General features: G+C 42.6%; 1 protein-coding gene across 1 annotated transcript; it reads left to right on the forward strand.

Moving 5' to 3' along the window:
• The first annotated feature begins 985 nt into the window (after positions 1-985).
• Positions 986-18,926, forward strand: METTL21A (methyltransferase 21A, HSPA lysine). Its single transcript, XM_004458141.4, has 4 exons — positions 986-1,363; positions 2,243-2,422; positions 3,885-3,996; positions 14,576-18,926. The coding sequence occupies exons 2-4, from the start codon at positions 2,276-2,278 to the stop codon at positions 14,971-14,973; spliced, it is 657 nt and encodes a 218-aa protein (XP_004458198.1). The 5' UTR covers positions 986-1,363; positions 2,243-2,275; the 3' UTR covers positions 14,974-18,926.
• Positions 18,927-20,533: the final 1,607 nt, after the last annotated feature.

Consider the following 20,533-nt stretch of genomic DNA (forward strand, 5'->3'; position numbering starts at 1 on the left):
GAGAAATGAAAGGATTGGTAAGAGAGAGGCGGTGGAAGAAAAGAAGAGGGAGAGAAGACAAAAAAGAGGTGGAAGACTCTCTCTGGTGATCTTCAACTTTATTCGCAAAGTTCGCCTTCCCAGTTCCAGTTTACAGACTGATGTTGGAAGGTTGAAGAAATCTGGAAAGAGAGTGGGTGAGGCCTGCGGTTCTCAACTCTTGGTTGCCCGGGTTCAGCCTCACACCAACTGAGATGCTCCCGTGGCGAGGTCGGGGAATGGGGAATTAAAAATCTTTCCAGTTCTTTCTATAATAATTTGCCGCCAGAGCTGAAAATCACCTCGAGAGAGCGGCAGCTGGGTAGAATGAGGGGGCTTGGGTTAGAGTCCAGATAACAAAAGGAAACCGTCCCCGAGAGGAGGACGCTGCCCCCGTGCGGTCACACTCTGGCCGCTGACTCAGGCCTCCCGCAGTGCGAGGCGCTCCGACCTGGGTGCCAAGCCGTCCGCACCCTTCATATCACGCATGGGTGCCTCCACGGCAGGTGCTTTAGCCGTCCGCTCCGGGAGGAGGAAGACTGGAGCATCTAGTCTCCAACCATCGCCGGGCTCAGGGACAGGGGATCACCGCTCGCCCACGCCCGCGCTCCCGGGGCCGCTTCACCCTTCGCGTCCACCGGGCGCATTTTCAAATCCAGACCCAGATGCCCTGCCCCGACTCCCCGTTTGCGCTTTAGTTGGGAGGGACTTCTTTCACTCGATTGCCACCGCGTGGGCGATTACGCCATTTCGGACCCCACTTTGGTGACGCAGGGACCAAGGAGTGTCCACGCCTTCTTTCTCCTAAAACCATTAACTGACCACCTTTAAAGCTAAAAACAAAACGAGGAAATGAGAGAAAGAGGGAGGGAGAGAGCGAGCGAGCGCATGGTTAAAAAAGCGGAACCGGTACACGTGCGGTTCCAGTGCAACGCAGGTCGCTCTCTGCACTCGCGTCGCCCGCGCACCCCGAGCCCTCGGTGCACCCACCCGCTGCTCTGCACCTCGCTCTTCCTTCAGCGCTCCTCTCGGTGCAGGGCCAGCCGATCTGACCGCCCGAAAACCCTGGGGGACCACGCGGGAAGCCCGACCCCTCCCACAACGTCTCCGCACCCAGCGGAGCCGGGCGCCCCGCGGCGCTCTCACTGCCCCTGGCGGGCGTGGGGGCGGGAGCACCGGAAACGCGTGTCTCCCCGCCGGGCGCTTTTCACCGCCTCCCGCCTTCCTGCTCGGCCTCCGCGGGACCCGCCTCCCGGTCCTCCGGCCCTTTACGGCCGGTAGTTTCCGCGGCCGAGCTCGGGGCGGAAAGCCAGGCGCGCGGCGCGCCGGGGCCGCCTCCGGAGCCGTAAGTACCGGCGAGGCCGCGCCTCGGGCCGGGAGCCTCGAGGACCCCGGTTCGGGGGGCCTGGGCGCGGTCTCGCGGCTCGGCGGGGCCGGTCACCGTGCTGCCGGGGCGGGGCGGAGCGGGGCAGGCGTCCGGTGCGGCCGGCAGATCCCGGAGGATCCGTGAGCTCTTACCCGCTTTTACCCCCACGCCCGGTTCCCGGAGCTCTGGAGCCCGCGGGACGCAAGGACCCACCTACCGACCATTTAGGAGAGTTGGGCCGAGTTTCGGGGTCTTCCGGGGAGGCCTTCGAGCCGCCGACGCCCGAATTCGCCCCAGACGGGAGGCTTCCCTCTCCGCGGAATTTTCCAATGTCTTTCGCTTCCAGTCTCGAGGAGGTGGAACAGCGTGGTCCATACGTATCCGTCTGGGTGGATAATCAAAATGTTAGCACCGAGTCCAAGTGCAAGTTTGGGGCCCTTTTTGTCACCTGTTCGGAGAAAAGCCACACAAAACAAAACCAGCCTCCCGGCGGCGGCGCGTCGGGGCGGTTTAGCAAGCACTGCTTTACCTGGCTGCGCCGAGACCCGTGGCCGTCAGCGCCGCTCTGAGCGCAGCAATCCGGCTCCGGCTTCACCCAGTGCTGGCTGTGGAGTGTGAAGGGCATCCCATGGGAGTCGTGACGTTCTGGGTTCTTTTGCCCAAACAGATCTTGAATCCAGAGCTAAATAAATTCCCTTAACACTTGGAGGAAGAGGCGTGCAAAGGGAATTAGAAACAAGGTTTTCCCCTTAACCTTCTTCTTTTGAATTTACCAAATGACTTACAAAGTTTTTGGAGCTACTTAGGAGACGTGCATTTTCTGACCAGAGCATGACTCGGGATTCTTTTGCACGACAGATCTGAGGGAGAAGAGAGCCAGGCGCTGGCGAAATGGCCCTGGTTCCTTATGAGGAGGCGGCCGAAATGGGGTTGCAGAAATTCCACAAGCCTCTTGCCACCTTCTCTTTTGCAAACCACACGATCCAGATTCGGCAGGACTGGAGGCAGCTGGGAGTCGCAGCAGTGGTTTGGGACGCAGTAAGTAGTCCCCAGGCCTCCGAAAACATCCACACTGGTCCACAGATTGCAAAAAAAACAAAAAACCCCACTGCTTTCTTGAGATATAATTCACATGTCATACACCTCACCTCTTTAAAGGGAACATTTTCATCACTCCCCCCCAAAATCCATACCCATTAGCAGTCACTCCCTTTGTCTCCCTACCCCAGATTGCATTTTAAGGATGAGTGAATGAAGGCTTAGGGTAATTGTTTGACTTGCCAGGAGTTACCCAGCTGATGAGAGGGGGGACTGGGAGGAAAGTGGGAGGCTCTAGCCACTGTTGATAACTTGTTAGCCTTTTACAAACATCTCGCGAAGAATATTGTAAAATATTCTTTTACAAAACAACCCCCAAAATGAATCTTTTTTTTTTTTAAGTTTTCCATTGTTGTAACTATTGCAAAAATGATATTCTAATTGCTTTTTTTACTTCCTCTCCCTGCCCTCTTTTGTCAACCATTTGAGGGCAGCCTCTACCTTATTTGTGCCCTCAACCTCTAGTCACACCTGGGATTCAGTGGGCGTTCAATTAATGTTGAATAAATGGTTGGCACACATACTGTTTTACATTTTTAACATTGTATTAGGACTGTTAGGTAAACATTTAGGAATAAAACTGTTTATATAGTTTTCTGTATTAACCCACTAATACCATTTCTAGGAATACAGTTCAAGGTAATTATGGGAAAGGTATTCACATAATGAGTAAATGGTGAGGAGTGGAAAGCCTCATCAAGAAGAGGAATTGCTAATTATACTTTATTTCCATTGGAATATTCAGTGGCCCTCAAAAACAAATTATATTAATTATTTTAATAGGATACAGTTCTTTTTATAGAATCATAAGCAAATGCTGATTCACACATCAAGTATCCAAAACTTTGGCCAAAACTTACTTTCTGCCTAAAATATATGGTGAGCGCCCCTGTGGGTGCAGTGACTATTCTGAGGTGCAGGAGAGCAGGAGAGCCTCTGCTTTTCCTCTCTGGCTGAGGATGTGGCCTTGCTAACCTGTTCGGTTTAGGAACCAAACATTCCCTTAAACAAAATCCCAGATTGTTCATGTCAGTTCTTCCAGAATAGTTCTGTCCTCCTGTAGTGTAAAAGAGCTGTGATACGTTAGGAACGCCCCAGATTCAGCAGGACCCTGCCTCGTGTGGGCAGTGTCACTGACCCCTGCCGACCCCCTGAAGGACTTAGGTGAGGCCCGGGGAAGCTGACGCATGGGACGCTGTGTCCCTGCTGGTTCATGGAGGTCCTCCCGCCTTGCAGCAGCAGCTCAGTGCCAGTGCGAGTTGTTACCTTGGGAATTGAATCATGCAGTGGGAGAGGGTGTAGGGGTCTACGTGTTCGCATGCCAGTGCTTAGCCTCCCTGAAGCCCTGAGGCTCCTAAAGGCTCGACAGCTTCAACATGATCACACTTGTGTTTTGCCTCAGGCGGTTGTACTTTCCACGTACCTGGAGATGGGAGCTGTGGAGCTCAGGGGCTGCTCTGCTGTGGAGCTGGGCGCCGGCACGGGGCTGGTGGGCATAGTGGCTGCCCTGCTGGGTGAGTGTGACGCTTCAGCTCTCCTTAGTGAGCGGAACTCATTGAGAGATGCATGTGCTGTTCTGAGCACAAAACCCGCTGTTGGTTTTCCCCTTTACTTATTAGCTGTGGACCAGTAGTTGGGGATCTTAACTCCAGCAAGGTTAACAGGCCAGTTTCTTTTCTTTCTCTTTCTCTTTATTATCTTATTGGCTGTACTTCTCATGGGAGATTCCTTAGCACCCTTCAGTTCTATGGGGCCAATAATATGATCTTTAGGTGACTTTGGTTTCAAGGAGAATAATCTTACCCTGTGTATAGTTTTTTACAGTTTAAGGTGCTTTCCTGTATACCAGCACATGTAACCCTTTGAGGAGAGTAGTGCAGATAGCCTCTTTTCTGCAGACCTGAGGACACTTTGGTTGTTTTTCTTTTCTAAGGAGGTGAACCCCACTATAGTTTGTCCTGACATCTTATATTAAAAAATTATATTAACGGTATACAGTTCTGAATTGATATCAGTGTTTGCCATCCTTTTTTTTGGTGTACAGACACTAATTTAGCCTTAGATCATTTTAAAGCTTATTTTTATTATTTATGTTTACTCCTTTCTTTAACTTCTGGCTCATGTAGCCCAAGCTAACCAATGATGAGTGTGTTAGTCAGTCAAAGGGGTGCTGATGCAAAATATCAGAAATTCGTTGGTTTTAATAAAGGGTATTTATTTGGGGTAGGAGCTTACAGATACCAGGCCATAAAGCATGAGTTACTTCCCTCACCAAAGTATTTCCACGTGTTGGAGCAAGTGGCTTCCTGGGTTCCTCCCTTCCTGGGGCTTGCTTCTCTTTCCTCTGTGTGCTTACTTCCTGGTGCTCCAGCTTAAGGCTTCAGCATGAAACTCCAGCTTCAAAACTGCAACAGTAAGAACCCCCCAACTCTGTCCTTTGCCATGTCTTTTATCTGTGAGTCCCTACCCACCAAGGGGTGGGTACTCAATGCCATATTACTTAATCAAGTAAACCTCTGAATCCAATAAACATAATCCAATATTTCTTATTGGAAGTCACCAATAAATAAAACTGCTACAATGAGGCTAGGTCAGCTTCTAAGACACCAAATATAATATTCACCACTATATCCTTAGTATCGTCACTGGCATTAGTGGTGCTTCTCAAACTTTACTGTGCATACGAATAAGCTGGGGCTCTTGTTCAAATGCAGTTTCTGATTCAACAGAGGTCTTGAGTGGGGCTTGAGAGCCTGAATTTCTAACAAGCTCCCATGTGGTGATAATTCAGTATTCCTTTTTCTGCTGAGTTGTCACTTTCCCAAAGTTGATGGCAAGCATAGTAGTGATGATAGTTAAAAGTATCTCTAGGGCAGCAGGTGTAGCTCACTGGTTGAGCATCTGCTTTGTATGTGTGAGGTCTGAGTTCAATCCCCAGTACCTCCTAAAAAAAGAAAAGGATGTATAAATTGTATAGGTGCCTGTCTGTCTAAAACCACAGCAGTTTTAGTCATTGATGAGGCCCTTGCTGATACATTGCCTCTTCTTCTCCTTAGACTAGCCTTATAATATCCCTTATAAAGTAAATATTATTTTAAATTTTTATGTAAAACTGGAATTCCTGGAGGAAAGCCCCTTCCTGAAGTCCTGGTCAGTGGAGACCTAGGACTCAAAATCAGGCATGTCAGGCTCAGCAGTCCAAGTTATTTTCTTTCCAGGACACCAACTTCCCTCTCTGCTGATATGAGAGGAGTTAATTGGAAGGGTTTCCTTTGTTTCTTGCTGAGAACAAGGGTTCATGCAAAACTCTGGCTGGCATAGTAACATTAGTGATAAAAGTGCATAGGTTGGGGGAAGCAATGTGGCTCAAGCGATTGTGCTCCCATCTACCACATACAAAGTCCAGAGTTTGATTCCCGGGGCCTCCTGGTGATGGCTAGCTGGCCCATGTACAGTGCTGGCCCACGTGGTGAGCTGGCCCGAGTGGAGAGCTGGCGCAGCAAGATGATGCAACAAAAAGAGACAAAGGGGAGAGACAATAAGAGATGCAGCAGACCAGGGAGCTGAGGTGGTGCAAGAGATTGAGCACCTCTCTCCCATTCCGGAAAGACCCAGGATTGGTTCCTGGTTCTGCCTAAAGAGAAGACAAGCAGACACAGAAGAATGCACAGCAAATGGACACAGAGAGCAGACAATGGTCGGGGGGGTGGGGAGGGGGAATAAATAAATCTTTTTTTTTAAAGTGGGAGTGGATGTGGCTCAGGCAGTTGAGCACCTGCTTCCCACATGGGAGTTCCTGGGTGCAGTCCCTGGTACCTCCTAAAAACAAAACAAAACAAAAAAACAAGCAAACGGAAAAAATCCACCCAGGGGAGCCATTGTGCGTCAGTGGTTGAGTGCCAGCTTCCCACTTACGAGGTCTGGGGTTCAATCCCTAGCCTCAGTACCTCAAAAAATTTGTATAGGTTTAGAGTTATATTTGGTTTTGACATCTCTTACCTCTTACTAGCTGTGTTCCCTCAGGCAAGTTGCTTAACCACCAGTCTTCAATTTCCTCATCCTTAAAAGGGGGGTAACAGTAATATTTACCCCACAATGAAGATCAAATGAGATGGTGCATAAAAAATCTGTTAGCTCATTGAAAGGTACAAAGTGAAGGTTCAGTGCGTGTTTGAATTGCTACTCTAAGTATTTCTGTTTCGTTCTAGAAATCTATTTGTGTGGGTTTGGGTAAGAGGTGTGTTTCAGAGACTATCTCAGAGCAAAGGACTAGTTGGTTGTTGCCACAAAAGACTTGGTTAGTTTTGGTAGTTACTGGAATGACAACAGCAGATGGTGATCTTGTGCCTGGAAGAGGCATGCTTCCTAGCCCTGCTTCACTGTTCCCGCTCTGAGGCTTTTCCTGCCCTGCCCCACCCCAGAGGAGAATTAATTACAGTCTTATTTCTTTTTCCTGTGGCACTTGGTATTCTTTCCACCTGTGTTCCAGCTTTATTACATTTCCTTATAGGCAGTTGTTTCATGTGTGTCTCTCTTAGTGGGCAGAAGCTCTGAAGCTCTGGAGAACTGGGATTGGGGCTCCTGCATGTTGATGACCCTAGAATAGTACCTGCCACCCAGCAGCTCCTCGACTTGTTCTGAAATAAGGATGAACAAACTAGATTGAAGGCTATTGCAGTCATGGAGATCAATGTTTTTCTTATTGAAACAGATGTAACTCTATTCCAGATTAAACCTAAAAGCAGTCTAAAGAAAAAAAAACCCTCAGCAATAATTCTTTTTTTTTTTTTAAGATTTATTTATTTCTGTCCCCTCCCCCCCACCCCGGTTGTCTGTTCTCTCTGTCTATTTGCTGCGTCTTCTTTGTCCGCTTCAGTTGTCAGCAGCATGGGAATCTGTGTTTCTTTTTGTTGTGTCATCTTGTTGTGGCACTTCTCCATGTGTTGCGACACCATTCCTGGGCAGGCTGCGCTTTCTTTCGTGCTGGGCGGCTCTCCTTACGGGGCGCACTCCTTGCGTGTGGGGCTCCCCTACGTGGGGGACACCCCCTGTGTGGCAGGGCACTCCTTGAGTGCATCAGCACTGCGCATGGGCCAGCTGCACACGGGTCAAGGAGGCCCAGGGTTTGAACCGCAGACCTCCCATGTGGTAGACGGACGCCCTAACCACTGGGCCAAGTCCGCTGCCAATAATTCTAATTATTCATGACCCTGCAACATAATTGCCTTTATCATTTTGGTGTTTTTCCTTCCATTCTTTTTTTTTTTTTTAAGATTTATTAATTTATTTCTACCCACCCCCTTGTTGTTTTCCACTTGTTGTGTCTGTCTCCCTTGTTTCTTTAGGAGGCAACAGAAGCTAAACCTGGGACATCTGATGTGGAAGGGAGGCGCTCAATTGCTGAGTCACCTCTGCTCTTTGCATTTTGTTGTTTCTCACTGTGCCTTTCCTCCCCTGTCTTTTGTTACATCAGCTTGTTGCACCTGCCCATCGCGTCAGTTTGCTGTCTTCCCCAGGAGGCACCGGGAACCTCTGCTCCCTGCTTTGTTGTGTCTCTCGTTATGCTTTTTCTTCTTGGGTCTCTTGTTGTATCAGCTTGCCGCACCTGCCCACTACATCAGCTCACTATCTTCTTTAGGAGGCACCAGGATCCAAACGAGCAACCTCCCATGTAGTAGGTGGGAGCCCAGTCACCCGAGTCCCATCGGCTTCCTGCCCCATCCATATTATTAGTCATAATTATAGTCATAGTTATATGTACATTTATATATGCTAAGTGTACACGCATATATAAATGATGTTTTATTTAATAGTGTAACATTTCTCAGTGCTCACTACGTGATTTTCATACATATTATTTGTAATGGCTACAAAGTATTAGGCTGGAGTTGTTTTGATGTTGAACCTCGAGGTCAAGAAAAAGTTAATCTCTTTAAAGTGGAAATGGTGGGAGTTAAAGCCGGTAGTGACATTGAAAGCCTTTGTAAAGCATTTTCATTTTTTGAAAGCTTAGCATTTAGTCATGAATTCATAGAGTACCTACCATGTTTTAGGTGCTATGGGTATAGCAGTAAACAAAAGTGGGCAGGTCACTGCTCTCAGGAAGCTTACCTTCTAGTTCTAATGGGAAGGTAACGACAAATTACATAAAAAAGCCTCAAAATGTTGGCTCAAGTAGTTGAGTGCCTGCCTCCAACATGGAAGGAACTTTTGTTTACTGCATGGGCCAGCACTCTTACATGGGCCAGCACTCTTACATGGGCCAGCACTCTTACATGGGCCAGCACTCTTACATGGGCCAGCACTCTTACATGGGCCAGCACTCTTACATGGGCCAGCACTCCATGCAGGTCAGCATTCCATGTGGGCCAGCTTGCCGCTCAGGCCAGCATGTCATGCAGGGTATCACTCTGTGTGGGCCAGCTCTCTCTTCGGGCCAGCTCGCCACGCAGGTCAGCTTGTCTTCACCAGGTGGCCCTGGAAATCAAACCCTGGATCTCCCATATGGTAGACAGGAGCCAAATTGCTTGAGCCACATCTGCTTCCCCCAGTGCCTCTTAAAGAAAAAAAACCACAATAAACAATGAACAAAAACTGCGAGCAAACACACGAGGGAGCCATCTTGGGGGGGGGGGCTGTGTGGAGAAAAAAGCCTCAAAATGGTAAGCATTCTGCAGAATATTAAAATAGGATGATAACAATTTTCCTGTTATGAGAAAAAGCAGTTGCTAACTACTAAGCACTTTGTATATTCTGGGTGCTGTGTATTTGCCATTTCTCATTCTTGCAGCAACCTTGCATGGTTGGTGCCCTTAGACCCCTCTTCAGGTGATGAAATGAAGGCTTAATGAATAGACTGTGGAGCCAGAATTTGAATCTAGTTCTGACTCTCAAACCTTGGTTTTCAGTTTGCAGATCTCCCCAACTGACTTTATACTTTATGATATTTGGGAAGTATCCTTAGAAGAAAAATACCCTATCCTGAAGTTGATTCAGTATGTTGGGGTAGGACTGGGGAACTGGATTTTAAAAGCTGCTGGGTGATTGTGATGTCCAACCAAGCCTAGGGGTCACTGTCCAGAAATACTATGCTCAAGAAGAAATAGCCCTGTAGTTTTCTGTACTTCTAGTGCATATCTCCTGTGAACTTTAGACCAATATGTCTGGTATGTCAGACTAAAGGCTAGTTATCTCTATGAGGCTACTTCCCAGCACCTCAAACAATATGTGTTTAAACCCAAACTCTTCTTCCCTTTTCAAATTCATTCTTCCTCCTTTTTTTCTGAGTTGGTTCACTATCCAGGTAGTCACTCAAGTCAACATCTTGACACGCCCCCTCCTCCCCTGGCCCTTTTAACTACTTCTTGAATCAATTCTCCCTTTTAACCCCCACTACCATGTCCCTCCATGAGCCAGATTAAATTTACCCTCTTTCCCAGTAGTCTTTAGGTGGTCTACCTGAAATGTAAAAGTGATCAGCAGACTTCCCTTGCCTCTTGGCTGCTGCAGGCTAAATCCCAGGCTCTTTTGCAAGCCTGTGTAATCTGCTGCCTAACTCTTCAGCCTTACTCTTCATTTTTCAGTACCATCGCATTGTTTGAAGTGCCCAGACTGTTTCTGGTCTGTCCCTTCTGCCTTGAAAACCCTTTCTTCATTCCTCTCCCCTGGTTACTGCCACATCTTTGAAGCCCAAATTCACAGTTCCCCTCCTTTGGGAATCTTTCTTTGTCCTCTGCCCCTCTTAAAGAATGCCTCCTTGGTGACTGCATAATTTCCTGTGCACACCATTTCGTTTTTTTTTTTTTTTTTAAGATTTCTTTATTTTATTTTTATATTTACACCCTGCTCCCCCCACCCCAATTGTTCTCTCGTCTGTCTTCTCGTCGTTTGCTCGCCTTCTCCAGGAGGCACCAGTAACTGAACCTGGGACCTCCCACACAGGAGGCGAGTGCCCAACAGCCTGAGCCACAGCTGCCCTCTGTGGTTCGGCATCTGCTGGCTTGTGGTGTCTGCTCATTGTGGCGGGTGCAGTGTCTGCTCGTCATCTTTAGGAGTCATCGGGACCCAAACCCAGGACCTCCCGTGTGGTAGGTGGGCACCCAACTGGTTGAGCCACATCTACTTCCCCATTTCTGTTCTTTTGTTTCCCACACTGCATCACCATTATGCTTATGTCTCTATCTCCCTCATGAGACTCGAGTACCTAGAGGGCAAAGTCTTTCTTCCTCATCTTTGTATCTAAAAGTGATGACAGATGTTTACACTTTTCTTTTTTCCATCACCAGGTGAGTGACTATGGGCTCTGTTGTCATATTGAGTCCATTCCCATTACTTGTTTATGAACTAAGTATTGCCTCGCTTACCTTCATACCCAGCATAAGTCTCACGGGCAGTCAGTTTATCAGTTTTCATATACAGGCAACACTCTGCCCTTCCTTGCTCCTTCTTCTTCACCAGACTAAAAACAACCCAGGTTATGTCCAGCTCTCCACAAGTTCAAGGCCTGTATCTGTGCAACTTCATGAGACTGGCATTCATGATCAGGAACCTCAAGTACACTCTCAGTGCTGTACAACAGCACTACTTCTTTCATTCTGCTAAGCAACCGTTTCATATTTTTTGTCAGGCCCCCAATCCTTCCTCTCTTCTTATTCTCAGCTGATGGCATTTCCTCCTGTTTCCGTGAGGTCAAAGCAGTCTGAAGAGAATTTCCATAACTTCCCACCACTGCCTGCATGTGGGCTCATAATCTCTGCCTTTGTTCCTCCTGATGCTATTGATGAAATATCTGTCCCATCTAGGGCCAGTCCTCTACTCAAGGACATTGTTCAAGTAGTTCTAGCTACTGCGTCATCACTTTTCCCCCTTTCTACCTGATCAAACCCATTAGCATATGAACGGGCTGCTATTTCTCCCATCTTAAAAAAAAACAAAAAACAAATACCTGTTTGGGAAGCGGATGTGGCTCAAGCAGTTGGGCACCCTCCTACCACATGGGAGGTCCTGGGTTTGGTTTCTGGTGCTTCCTAAAAAAAAAAAAAAAGAAGACAGGCACACAATGAACAGACACAGAGAGTGGACAGCGAGTGCAAACAGTGGGGGTGGGGAGGGGGCGTGGGGAGAAATAAAGAAAAGTAAAAGCTTTAAAAAACAAAACAAAACCTGTTTAGTAGCTGGTTCTAGGTGTATGGTAGAAAATATAAAAGATGAGCCTGGAATATCTTGTTACATCAGATAGCAAGGAAGCTACCGAAGATGTTAGAGTTGTGTCAGAAGGCTACTGGCAAAAGATGGGGCGATTTGAATACCAATAAGGATAATAAAGACAATGGATAAAAATACAGTAAATATGTTTAATCAGTGAGCTCATGATGTAAGAAAAAAAAAAAAGAAATTGGACATTGTTTTAATTTCCTTGTTGCTAGAGCAAATACTATTGCCTACATAATGGGAATCTATTGGCTTATGGTTTTGAGGCTAGGAGAAGTTCAAAACCAAGGTGTCATCAAGGGGATGCTTTCTTTTTGACGATTGAGGTCCTGGGGCTGGCTCTTGGTGATCCTTGTTCTTGGTGTTCTGTTGCATGGAAATTCCATGGTGGCTTCTCTGGCTTCTCTCTTCTCTTCCAGATTCCCTTGACTTTCAGCTTCTGGCAGTTCCTTCTGTGGCTTTTTTTTTCTTTCTGTGACCTATCTTGTGAGGCCTTCAGTAATAGGATTAAGACCAATCCTGGACCACACTTTATCTGAAGTAACCTAACCAAAAGGCCCTGTACAAGGGTCCACACCCACATGAATGGATTAAGTTTAAGAACATGTTTTTCTGGGGTAAATAGCTCTAAACCACCACAGTCATTTTTGGACAGTGCTGAAAAATCAACTCTTATTTTGAAATCTGGTAAGAAATAAAAATGTGGAAGGAGAAGCATATATAGCTGCCTTTCTATGCAAAATAAGTAACTAAATCATAATTAAGAGAGAAGCTTCTCTTTATAGAAGTTTCTGGACAAATAAATGCAAAAGGAATCTAATGAGTTAAGGATCCAGGAATTTAGTATCAGTGGCTGCTCTCATCACAAAAAGAAAGCCTAGCAAACATTACATACGTCTTAATGAAGAATATACTACCACCTCTGAAATAGTTCTATTCAAAACAATCAAACTTGAATCAATAAATTTACTAGAGATACAGAGGACTGAGGAACATGCTAAAGTGCACAAAGGATGTAATTAGCAAAACCCACATTGTGGGAAACTTAAGGACAAATGGTGGGGAAACATTAAAAGTGACCTAAAATGACATCCCTGCTCCCCTTCCTTTCCCCAATACACGGACAAAAAACAAACCAAAAAAACAAAACCACAGGCAGAGCTGTAATGATTAGGGGTGGCCATTTGGGTGATAAAAATTTAGCAAATAGTAAGGGAGTGATTACCGTAAAATCAAGAGAGTGGTAACTTTTGGGTGGGTTGTATGTGGGAGATGACTTGTGCAGGGTGTCTGGTTGGTCACAGCAAGTTGCAAGCTACCAGTATCCTTCATTTGATTTTTTGTGGTGTGGTAGCCTCCTCACTGGACTCACTTCTGCCCTTGCTCCACTGCCAAATACCTGAGTGACTCATGGTATTTGTTTAATTGATGGATAATACAGGGGAATGATAACTGACACTAAGATCTTTTTTAGACTTCTGGAACACCTAGACAGTTAGAAGTAGCCTCAGAAATTCCTGGAGACAGGCATTAGAGGAAGTATACTTATAGGGGCTATTAAAATGAATATCAAGAAATGTGTAAAAGACTAGACCACTCCATTGTTGCTAGCAGAGTATGTGAGAAGGCATGAGATGAAGTTCTTGTTTAAACCAGGAAAACATCAAGACTGTTTTTTATTATTAGGAGAGATAAAAACTGTCATTAAAGTTTTCTAATAGGCAGTACACCATTTAACAACAAATGGTCAAGATGGTAGGTCCAAGCTTGTAAAATCTAACAACTTGAACATTTTCATCAGTATCATACTCTAGGACTGTAAATGGCAAATTGAATTACATACTGTCCTAATGTTACACATCATGAAAAGAAAAACTATGTATAAACTGCCATTGCTTACTACAGTGATCTGGAATCCCATGGGGGAATTACCTATGATGTTTACAAACTTAAGAAGGATGCAAATAAGAAATTTTAGAAAAGAAGGAGGTATAATTGTAAATATCAGAATTTATGGGACCAAAATTAAATAGGGTTACCCTTAATATATTGTTATTACAATGTAGATTAAGTGTTTCAGGACTGACCTTATGTGGTTGCTTCACCTTAAGGGTAACTATCAATTCAGTCTTACCCTCAGCCATGTTAAAAAAATGAGATCTTTTAGTTTCGTGGTAAACAACCCACAAAAAAAGCAGAATAATAAAATATTGCCTCATTAATTTTCTACACTGCATGTAAAAACTCAGCACCTAGAACATCATGTAGTGTTTCAATCTACAATCCTTTTATACAGTCTAATAATTTCTAAGTTTATCGTTTTTTTCAATAATTACTTATGTTACATAAATACATGTAGGTTGGCTGCTTTATAAGGAGAGGTGGCCTGGGATTTCTTAGTAGCTAGTTAACTCTTTCTTGATTCTTTTATTTTTAAGTTTTAACCCCAGATAGCAGCCTTTCCCTGTTTTTGGTGTCTTGTCATTTGTGTAATAGTTCCCAGATTTTTCATTCTTGATTTTCCTTTTATCCTGAGTCCCATACTGACCTAAGGAACATGACCTGATGAATGAAGTTTAGTGGTAGACCCCTGTGGAGGGTAGACCACTCTACTTGCAGAATTCAGAGGCATCAAATTATTATCACCTGGTGACTTTGCATTTCCATTGGCACAACTTCAGCAAGCAGCAGATGTGTCGTTGAGGCTGTGTAGGAGTTCTTGCTGGTCACTGTCTGATCCATTGCAGCTGTCCATGAAGAACATGATATTCTGCATTTTGGGTGGAAAGTGTAGAGACCTCTGCCCTGTTTAACTTGATCTCCTCTCTGCCTATTACATTTGTACTGATGGGCACATTACTTTTTCTCTGTTCCACATTCTAGGTGCTCATGTGACCATCACAGATCGGAAAGTAGCATTAGAATTTCTTAAATCAAACGTTCAAGCCAATTTACCTCCCCATATCCAACCCAAAGCTGTTGTTAAGGAGCTGACTTGGGGACAAAATTTGGGGCGTTTTTCACCTGGAGAATTTGACTTGATACTTGGAGCTGATATCATATATTTAGAAGAAACATTCACAGATCTTCTTCAGACACTGGAACATCTCTGCAGCGACCACTCCACGATTCTTTTAGCTTGTCGAATTCGTTATGAACGGGATAACAACTTCTTAGCAATGCTGGAGAGGCAGTTTACTGTAAGTAAGGTACACTATGACCCTGGAAAAGATGTACATATTTACAAAGCACAGAAGCAAAACCAGAGGGAAGATTTATAGTTGGCTATAATTTATATATGTGTATCATATAGTGGTATAATGTATAATGCCAATGAATATGCCAATTAAGGTCATAGATTGGGAATATCCCAATTTAATTAAATGGTTTGCTGTACAAAAAGTATAACCAGAGGTTCTCAAAGGACAGAGAATACTTGCAGTTTTAGAACAAAGCAATGCTTTGTTCTATTTGCTGTGGCTTTTTAGTCATGTTTTATTCATTTCGAAATTCAATTGACATTAAAGTAAAATGGGTGAGTTTTGGCTTTGGTTGTTTCTGTATCCCATGCTGTTCCCTCCTGAAGAACAATTTTCATTGGTATATGATAAAGGGCTAGTATAAGGGTGTCTTCAAACCAGTGAGAACTTTTGGTGAGGCTAAATGATAAATTATCTTAAACACATTCTTAGATATGTATTGTTTAGCCCAGTTTTCTTATTTTCCACATATCAAACAAGAGGTTTAACATAGATTACCTGAGCTGTTAATGCTACTGAAATCTTTGTTAGCCCATTTAAGTCTTAAGTACTTTTGGATGCCAGTTTTCTTGAATCTCCTATCATGTTTTTTGACTTACTTTCAAATATAAGTATAGAAACAAAGGAATAAATAAAAATATTTTATATGCTTTTTAAAAGCACTTAAAATCTTGGACCTGCATGTGCTGTGAATAGGATATCTTCTTCAAATCAAAAGTTGTGGGTTTTCCCTTCAGTTTTACCCTTTCTCTGAGGTTGTTTTTGTACGTTTCTTTCTTAGACTTTCCCTGCCTTCTTAGAATAGGAGGACAGTGAAAAAGTTTTAAAGCTCATCCCTCCATGGAAGTTAGCTCTCCAAGTACAAGTTCCTTCTGATCTTACTTGTAATTACTTATTTAATGCCCATAATCTCCACTAGACTGTAGGCTTCTTGAGGGCAGTGAATGCTTCTGCCTTTCTTTGTTGCCTCATTACCAAGTATATCATAACCACCCACATATTTATTAAATGAAAAGACATATTCCAATTAGAGGGCACTGATATTTTGTTGAATGATTGCTACATTGTTTTATGATTATCTTTGATAGATTTTACGGATCAAGTCACACACATAAACCTTGCTTTTTACAATGTAAAGCTGGAAACAGCTTAAATCTAGACCACAAGAATATTATCATTTCAATATGGTATTTGGTATTAAAATAAATTTTCTTTGCAGGACATGAGAAACATGACCTCCTTTTCCACCCCTCTTAACACTTTTATGCATATCTTGGATGTGAAAATACCCATTTTCTACATATACTTTAAATATACGTTTTAGTTTAATAAAGTTAAATTAAAAGTTGAGTATTCTGTAATATAACAAGCTAACACAATTCTGATAAATGCACATTAAATGGAAATATCCATAGCCTGAGTCCATAAAATGCCAGAGTGTAGCGTGAACATGATCTTTTTTTTTTTAAGGAGGTACCAGGGATTGAATCCAGGATCTCATATATGTGAAGCAGGCACTCAACCCCTTCCCAACATCTACTTCCTAATGTGGTCTTTTAAAACAAGTAAAAGCTCTGTACTATCACCAGCACCGTAATCAAAAGCCAAGCCTATTATTGTGTGTTACTGAAATATATTAGAGTTCAACTCCTTTGCTTTAAGGTCTAAACTTCAGAGATAGGTATTAAAATGAGCGCGCACAGGGCCTTGATTGGGTTGTTTTACATTTTCATAAAATATTAACTAAAAAACAGAAAAGGTTGAAGGTAATTTTTTTTCTCCTGTTTTATAAATAGAAAGGCAGGAAAAATTCAGGAATATTTTGCTTGTGTAAGTGAAAATCAAGGTTTTTTTGTTTTTTTTTTTTTGCTTTAGGTTTAAAAGGTTGTTTCAGGCCAGGCTCCCTGGGGAAATAAACTCAAGAGTTGGAGATCAAGGTTCAGGAAGTTTAAATGGGAATGCTTTCAAGATCAGTACCTCTGAGATACTCTAAAGCAACAGGAATTGGAAAAGGAGAAATTGGGCTGGGATACAGTCAGATAAGTTCTCAGCCAGTTCTTCAGAGCTGAGAGGGATGGTCTTGCAGCTTTGCCATATTTAGGCAAGAGGGTGGGTCTTTATACTTGTGTGAATTAGGCATTGGATATAAGAGGCATAACCTTGGGCTGGTGGCTCTCTTGGGCTCAAGACAATTCCTGGTCAGGCACTCAGCCGAGATCCAACAGCAAGTAACATTCCCAGAAGCTGGGAGAAATAAGTCCCGGGGTGGAGGGGAATCTGGGTGGCCTCACTATAGTATCCACTACAAGTGTCAATGAAATTTCGACATTTTTCACTATGCCAAAAATACTAATATATCTTATAAATGTACATTTTAAGTGTGCTTGCTTTGTCCTCAAGTTAAAGATGGAAACCTAAACCATACCTTCACTAAGCCTTGATTCTCACATTTCTCTATTTCTTTAAACTTAGGCAGTTAAGTTACCAAGTCACTATCAGTAACTTTATGCCAATTAGTATCAAATACTACTGCAAAGATGCTATGGTAAAATATGTGTAGAACTACCACTAAAAAGTATGTTATTGTTTTGTAAGTACTTTACCTCAATGGCATCTTGCTTTAGTTCATGATTGAACTATCTGGAGCCCTGATAACATGTTCAAATAGTTGCTAGTGGAATACTTATTTTCACACAAGAGCTGGAATTCTTATTACTCAAAATTCTTATTTTATCTTAACATTAAATTGAAAGGACAGGCCATATTTCTTGAGTTTTTTTCTCTTACAGAATGTCTTACACATAAAAGGTTTGCAAGTGCATGAAATGAAAACTGTCTAGGGAAGTTAACTTTGATGGATTATGAGGATACTTTTTTTTTTAAACAACAGGGTGAGTACCTTTTTCTTCAGAAATTGCACTCATCCCAATATCTATATAACCTATACCTTCCCTTTCAAATATCTGGAATAAGTTACTTTGAGCTAATAGCAATGATTACCTACCTTCCACATGACCATATTTAAATAGTATTTAAAACCTTTACACCATAACAAATACATTACGGCTAAATAGTTAAGGTACTATGTACTCCTTGTAGAAACGATTGACAGCTACTGAAGACCATTTATTTTTCAAATTTAAGAGAATACATGATGAAAACATTTTATGGAAAATACATTTTGAATGGAAAACCCAAGAGAAAGTGTAGTCTAGCTCTAGACTAGAAAGAGCCAAGTTACAAAAATGAGAGGATGGAAGTGTATATATGGTATGCTGGCAAATTTAGTGCCTGTAAACTGTGCATGGTTTCAAGTACATAAATGATACACCTCTGAAGAATTCAATTCCTTGCCAATAAGATGAACCAATTTCAATTAAAAGGATTTAAGGGGAGATAACAAAGCTCATCAAAATTTGCCAGATCTAAATACAAAAAACACTATTATTAATAAGATTTAAAAAAGTATAGGCAAGTTAAATTGTTCATGAAATAAGTCTTGGCTGTACTAGTACTGCACTTGCTTAGGCAGGAGATTTCATTGCTGTGAACAGGCCAACATTGTATGGAATGGCAAAATTTGATGGGCTTATAATTAGTGAATCAACATTAATCAGAGAAAGGGAGCAATTCCATGTGTTAAATGCCTGGAGTTTTAGTAATAATTTTGTAATCTTCAAGGCTATATACGAATTGCTAATTCTGTCCTTGGAAATAATCAAGTACAATCCCACAAAGTTTTCAAGTGTTAATTTTTTAATGACCAATTCTTTTAAGACTAGTTACAGAATAGCAGTAACGCAGAGGCTGTGGAATTTAATAACAACATTGCCCGAAATGTTTTATCTTACTAAATACAACTTATGCTCCTGATAAACAAGGATTATATATAGTTTATACTTCTTTGTATTTCAGTTGTTTTAACACGTTGCTGTGTTCAGAAAGGGAGTTCAATAAACTTTTACTCATGAAAATATGGACTCCTTTACAGAGTAGCTACTTTCCTAAATTACCTAATGTTTGTGTTTTATTTCTTCTTGTGTACTTAGGTAGAGATTAGTACACTCTCTAGAATAACAAAGTTACCATGAATTCATATAAAAGATCCACCTCCAACAATTCTGCTTGATCTGTATACTTTTATAATAGTTGAAGCATTTTCTGTCAGTTCTTACATTCTTAACAAAACAAAAATAAAACCTTAAAGTATGTTTAACAAACACTATATAATGTACTCAGGATTGGTAAGTGATCCCAGATATAGAATCCAATTTAATGGTGAAATAAACACATGCTTTATTTTAGGGTCAGAGAAAGTAATAATCCTACTGCTCCTCAAAACCTTTGTCTAGAGAGAAGTAGCAGTTTCAGAGTCTTTACCAGGAATGAGGCTAGTCATTTGTGAATACAGAGGGCCCTATTCTGGGAAACTGGAGACTTGGGTTCTCATCATAGCACTGACATGAACTGCATGACATCTGGGCAGTCCTCAGCTCTATTTTTTTACTTTAAAATTTGAGGACCTGATTGTTATCTCAAGTCTCTTTCAGCTCTAAAATCATGTTACACCTTTCCTTCTACTACTAGAGAGGAGAGCATACTGAAAAATTAAGTCTCTTGCTGAGAATAGTGTTTCTAAAGGAGACAGTATAACTGGAGAAGAAGTTTTTAATTTTATGCAAGGTTAGTTCAACTTTTAGTCTTTCTAGCAGGGGTGGGGTGTGGGCGATAGATTGTGAAATTTGACATTTAAAAAAAGGGAGCAGGTGTGGCTTAAGTTATTGAGCACCTGCTTCCCACATAGGAGGCCTGGGGTTCAATCCCAGGTCCCCCAGTACCTAAAAACAAAACAAAACAAAAAAACCAAACCAAGAGATTTTTTATTAATTTAGCAGATTCTTAAAAATGCTTAGGAAACAGCCTCCAAATAGAAAGAAATCAGTATTTCAGAACAGAATTTTCACTTAATATCTATGCTGGAGATATAAAGGCTTAGATATGCATCTACACAAACTTGTGTATATCTCTGTGAGTCAAGTTTCAAACCTAAGGGTCTGCAAGAGAGTACTTGTTAAAGTATGACATCCATAAAATGGAATACAACACAAGTGTTGACTGAGGCAGATGTACATATACTGAAACAGAACCTTCTCCAAGGCACATTCAGTAAAAAAAGCAAAAACTTTCATAAGCCATTTGTGTATAGATAAAGGGAAGGGGAGAATATACATTTTATGTACATGTATATACAGATTATCACCAGAAAGATACACAATAAACTGCCTTTTACCGTTTGCCCTTTTGTAATGTTTTATTTTTTCCAGTGTAGTTAATACCTCAAAAACAAAATCCCTAAGTTACAAAATATTAAGAATGAAACTCTAGTTCTTTCAATACAGGTGTAGCCAGGTTAAACACATCTTGGCAGTTATCACAAAATAAGAATAAATGCACCTGCTTATTTTCAAATATTGAATTATAGTTAACAATCTCACCTCCTCCCCCCATTCCCTTAAAATTCTGATAGGATCACAGAACTGCAAAGGGAACTGAGTTAGCTTTTCCTATTACTCTTCCAACG

The sequence above is a fragment of the Dasypus novemcinctus genome, chromosome 7 (genome assembly GCF_030445035.2).
Source record: "Dasypus novemcinctus isolate mDasNov1 chromosome 7, mDasNov1.1.hap2, whole genome shotgun sequence".
NCBI lineage: Eukaryota > Metazoa > Chordata > Mammalia > Cingulata > Dasypodidae > Dasypus > Dasypus novemcinctus.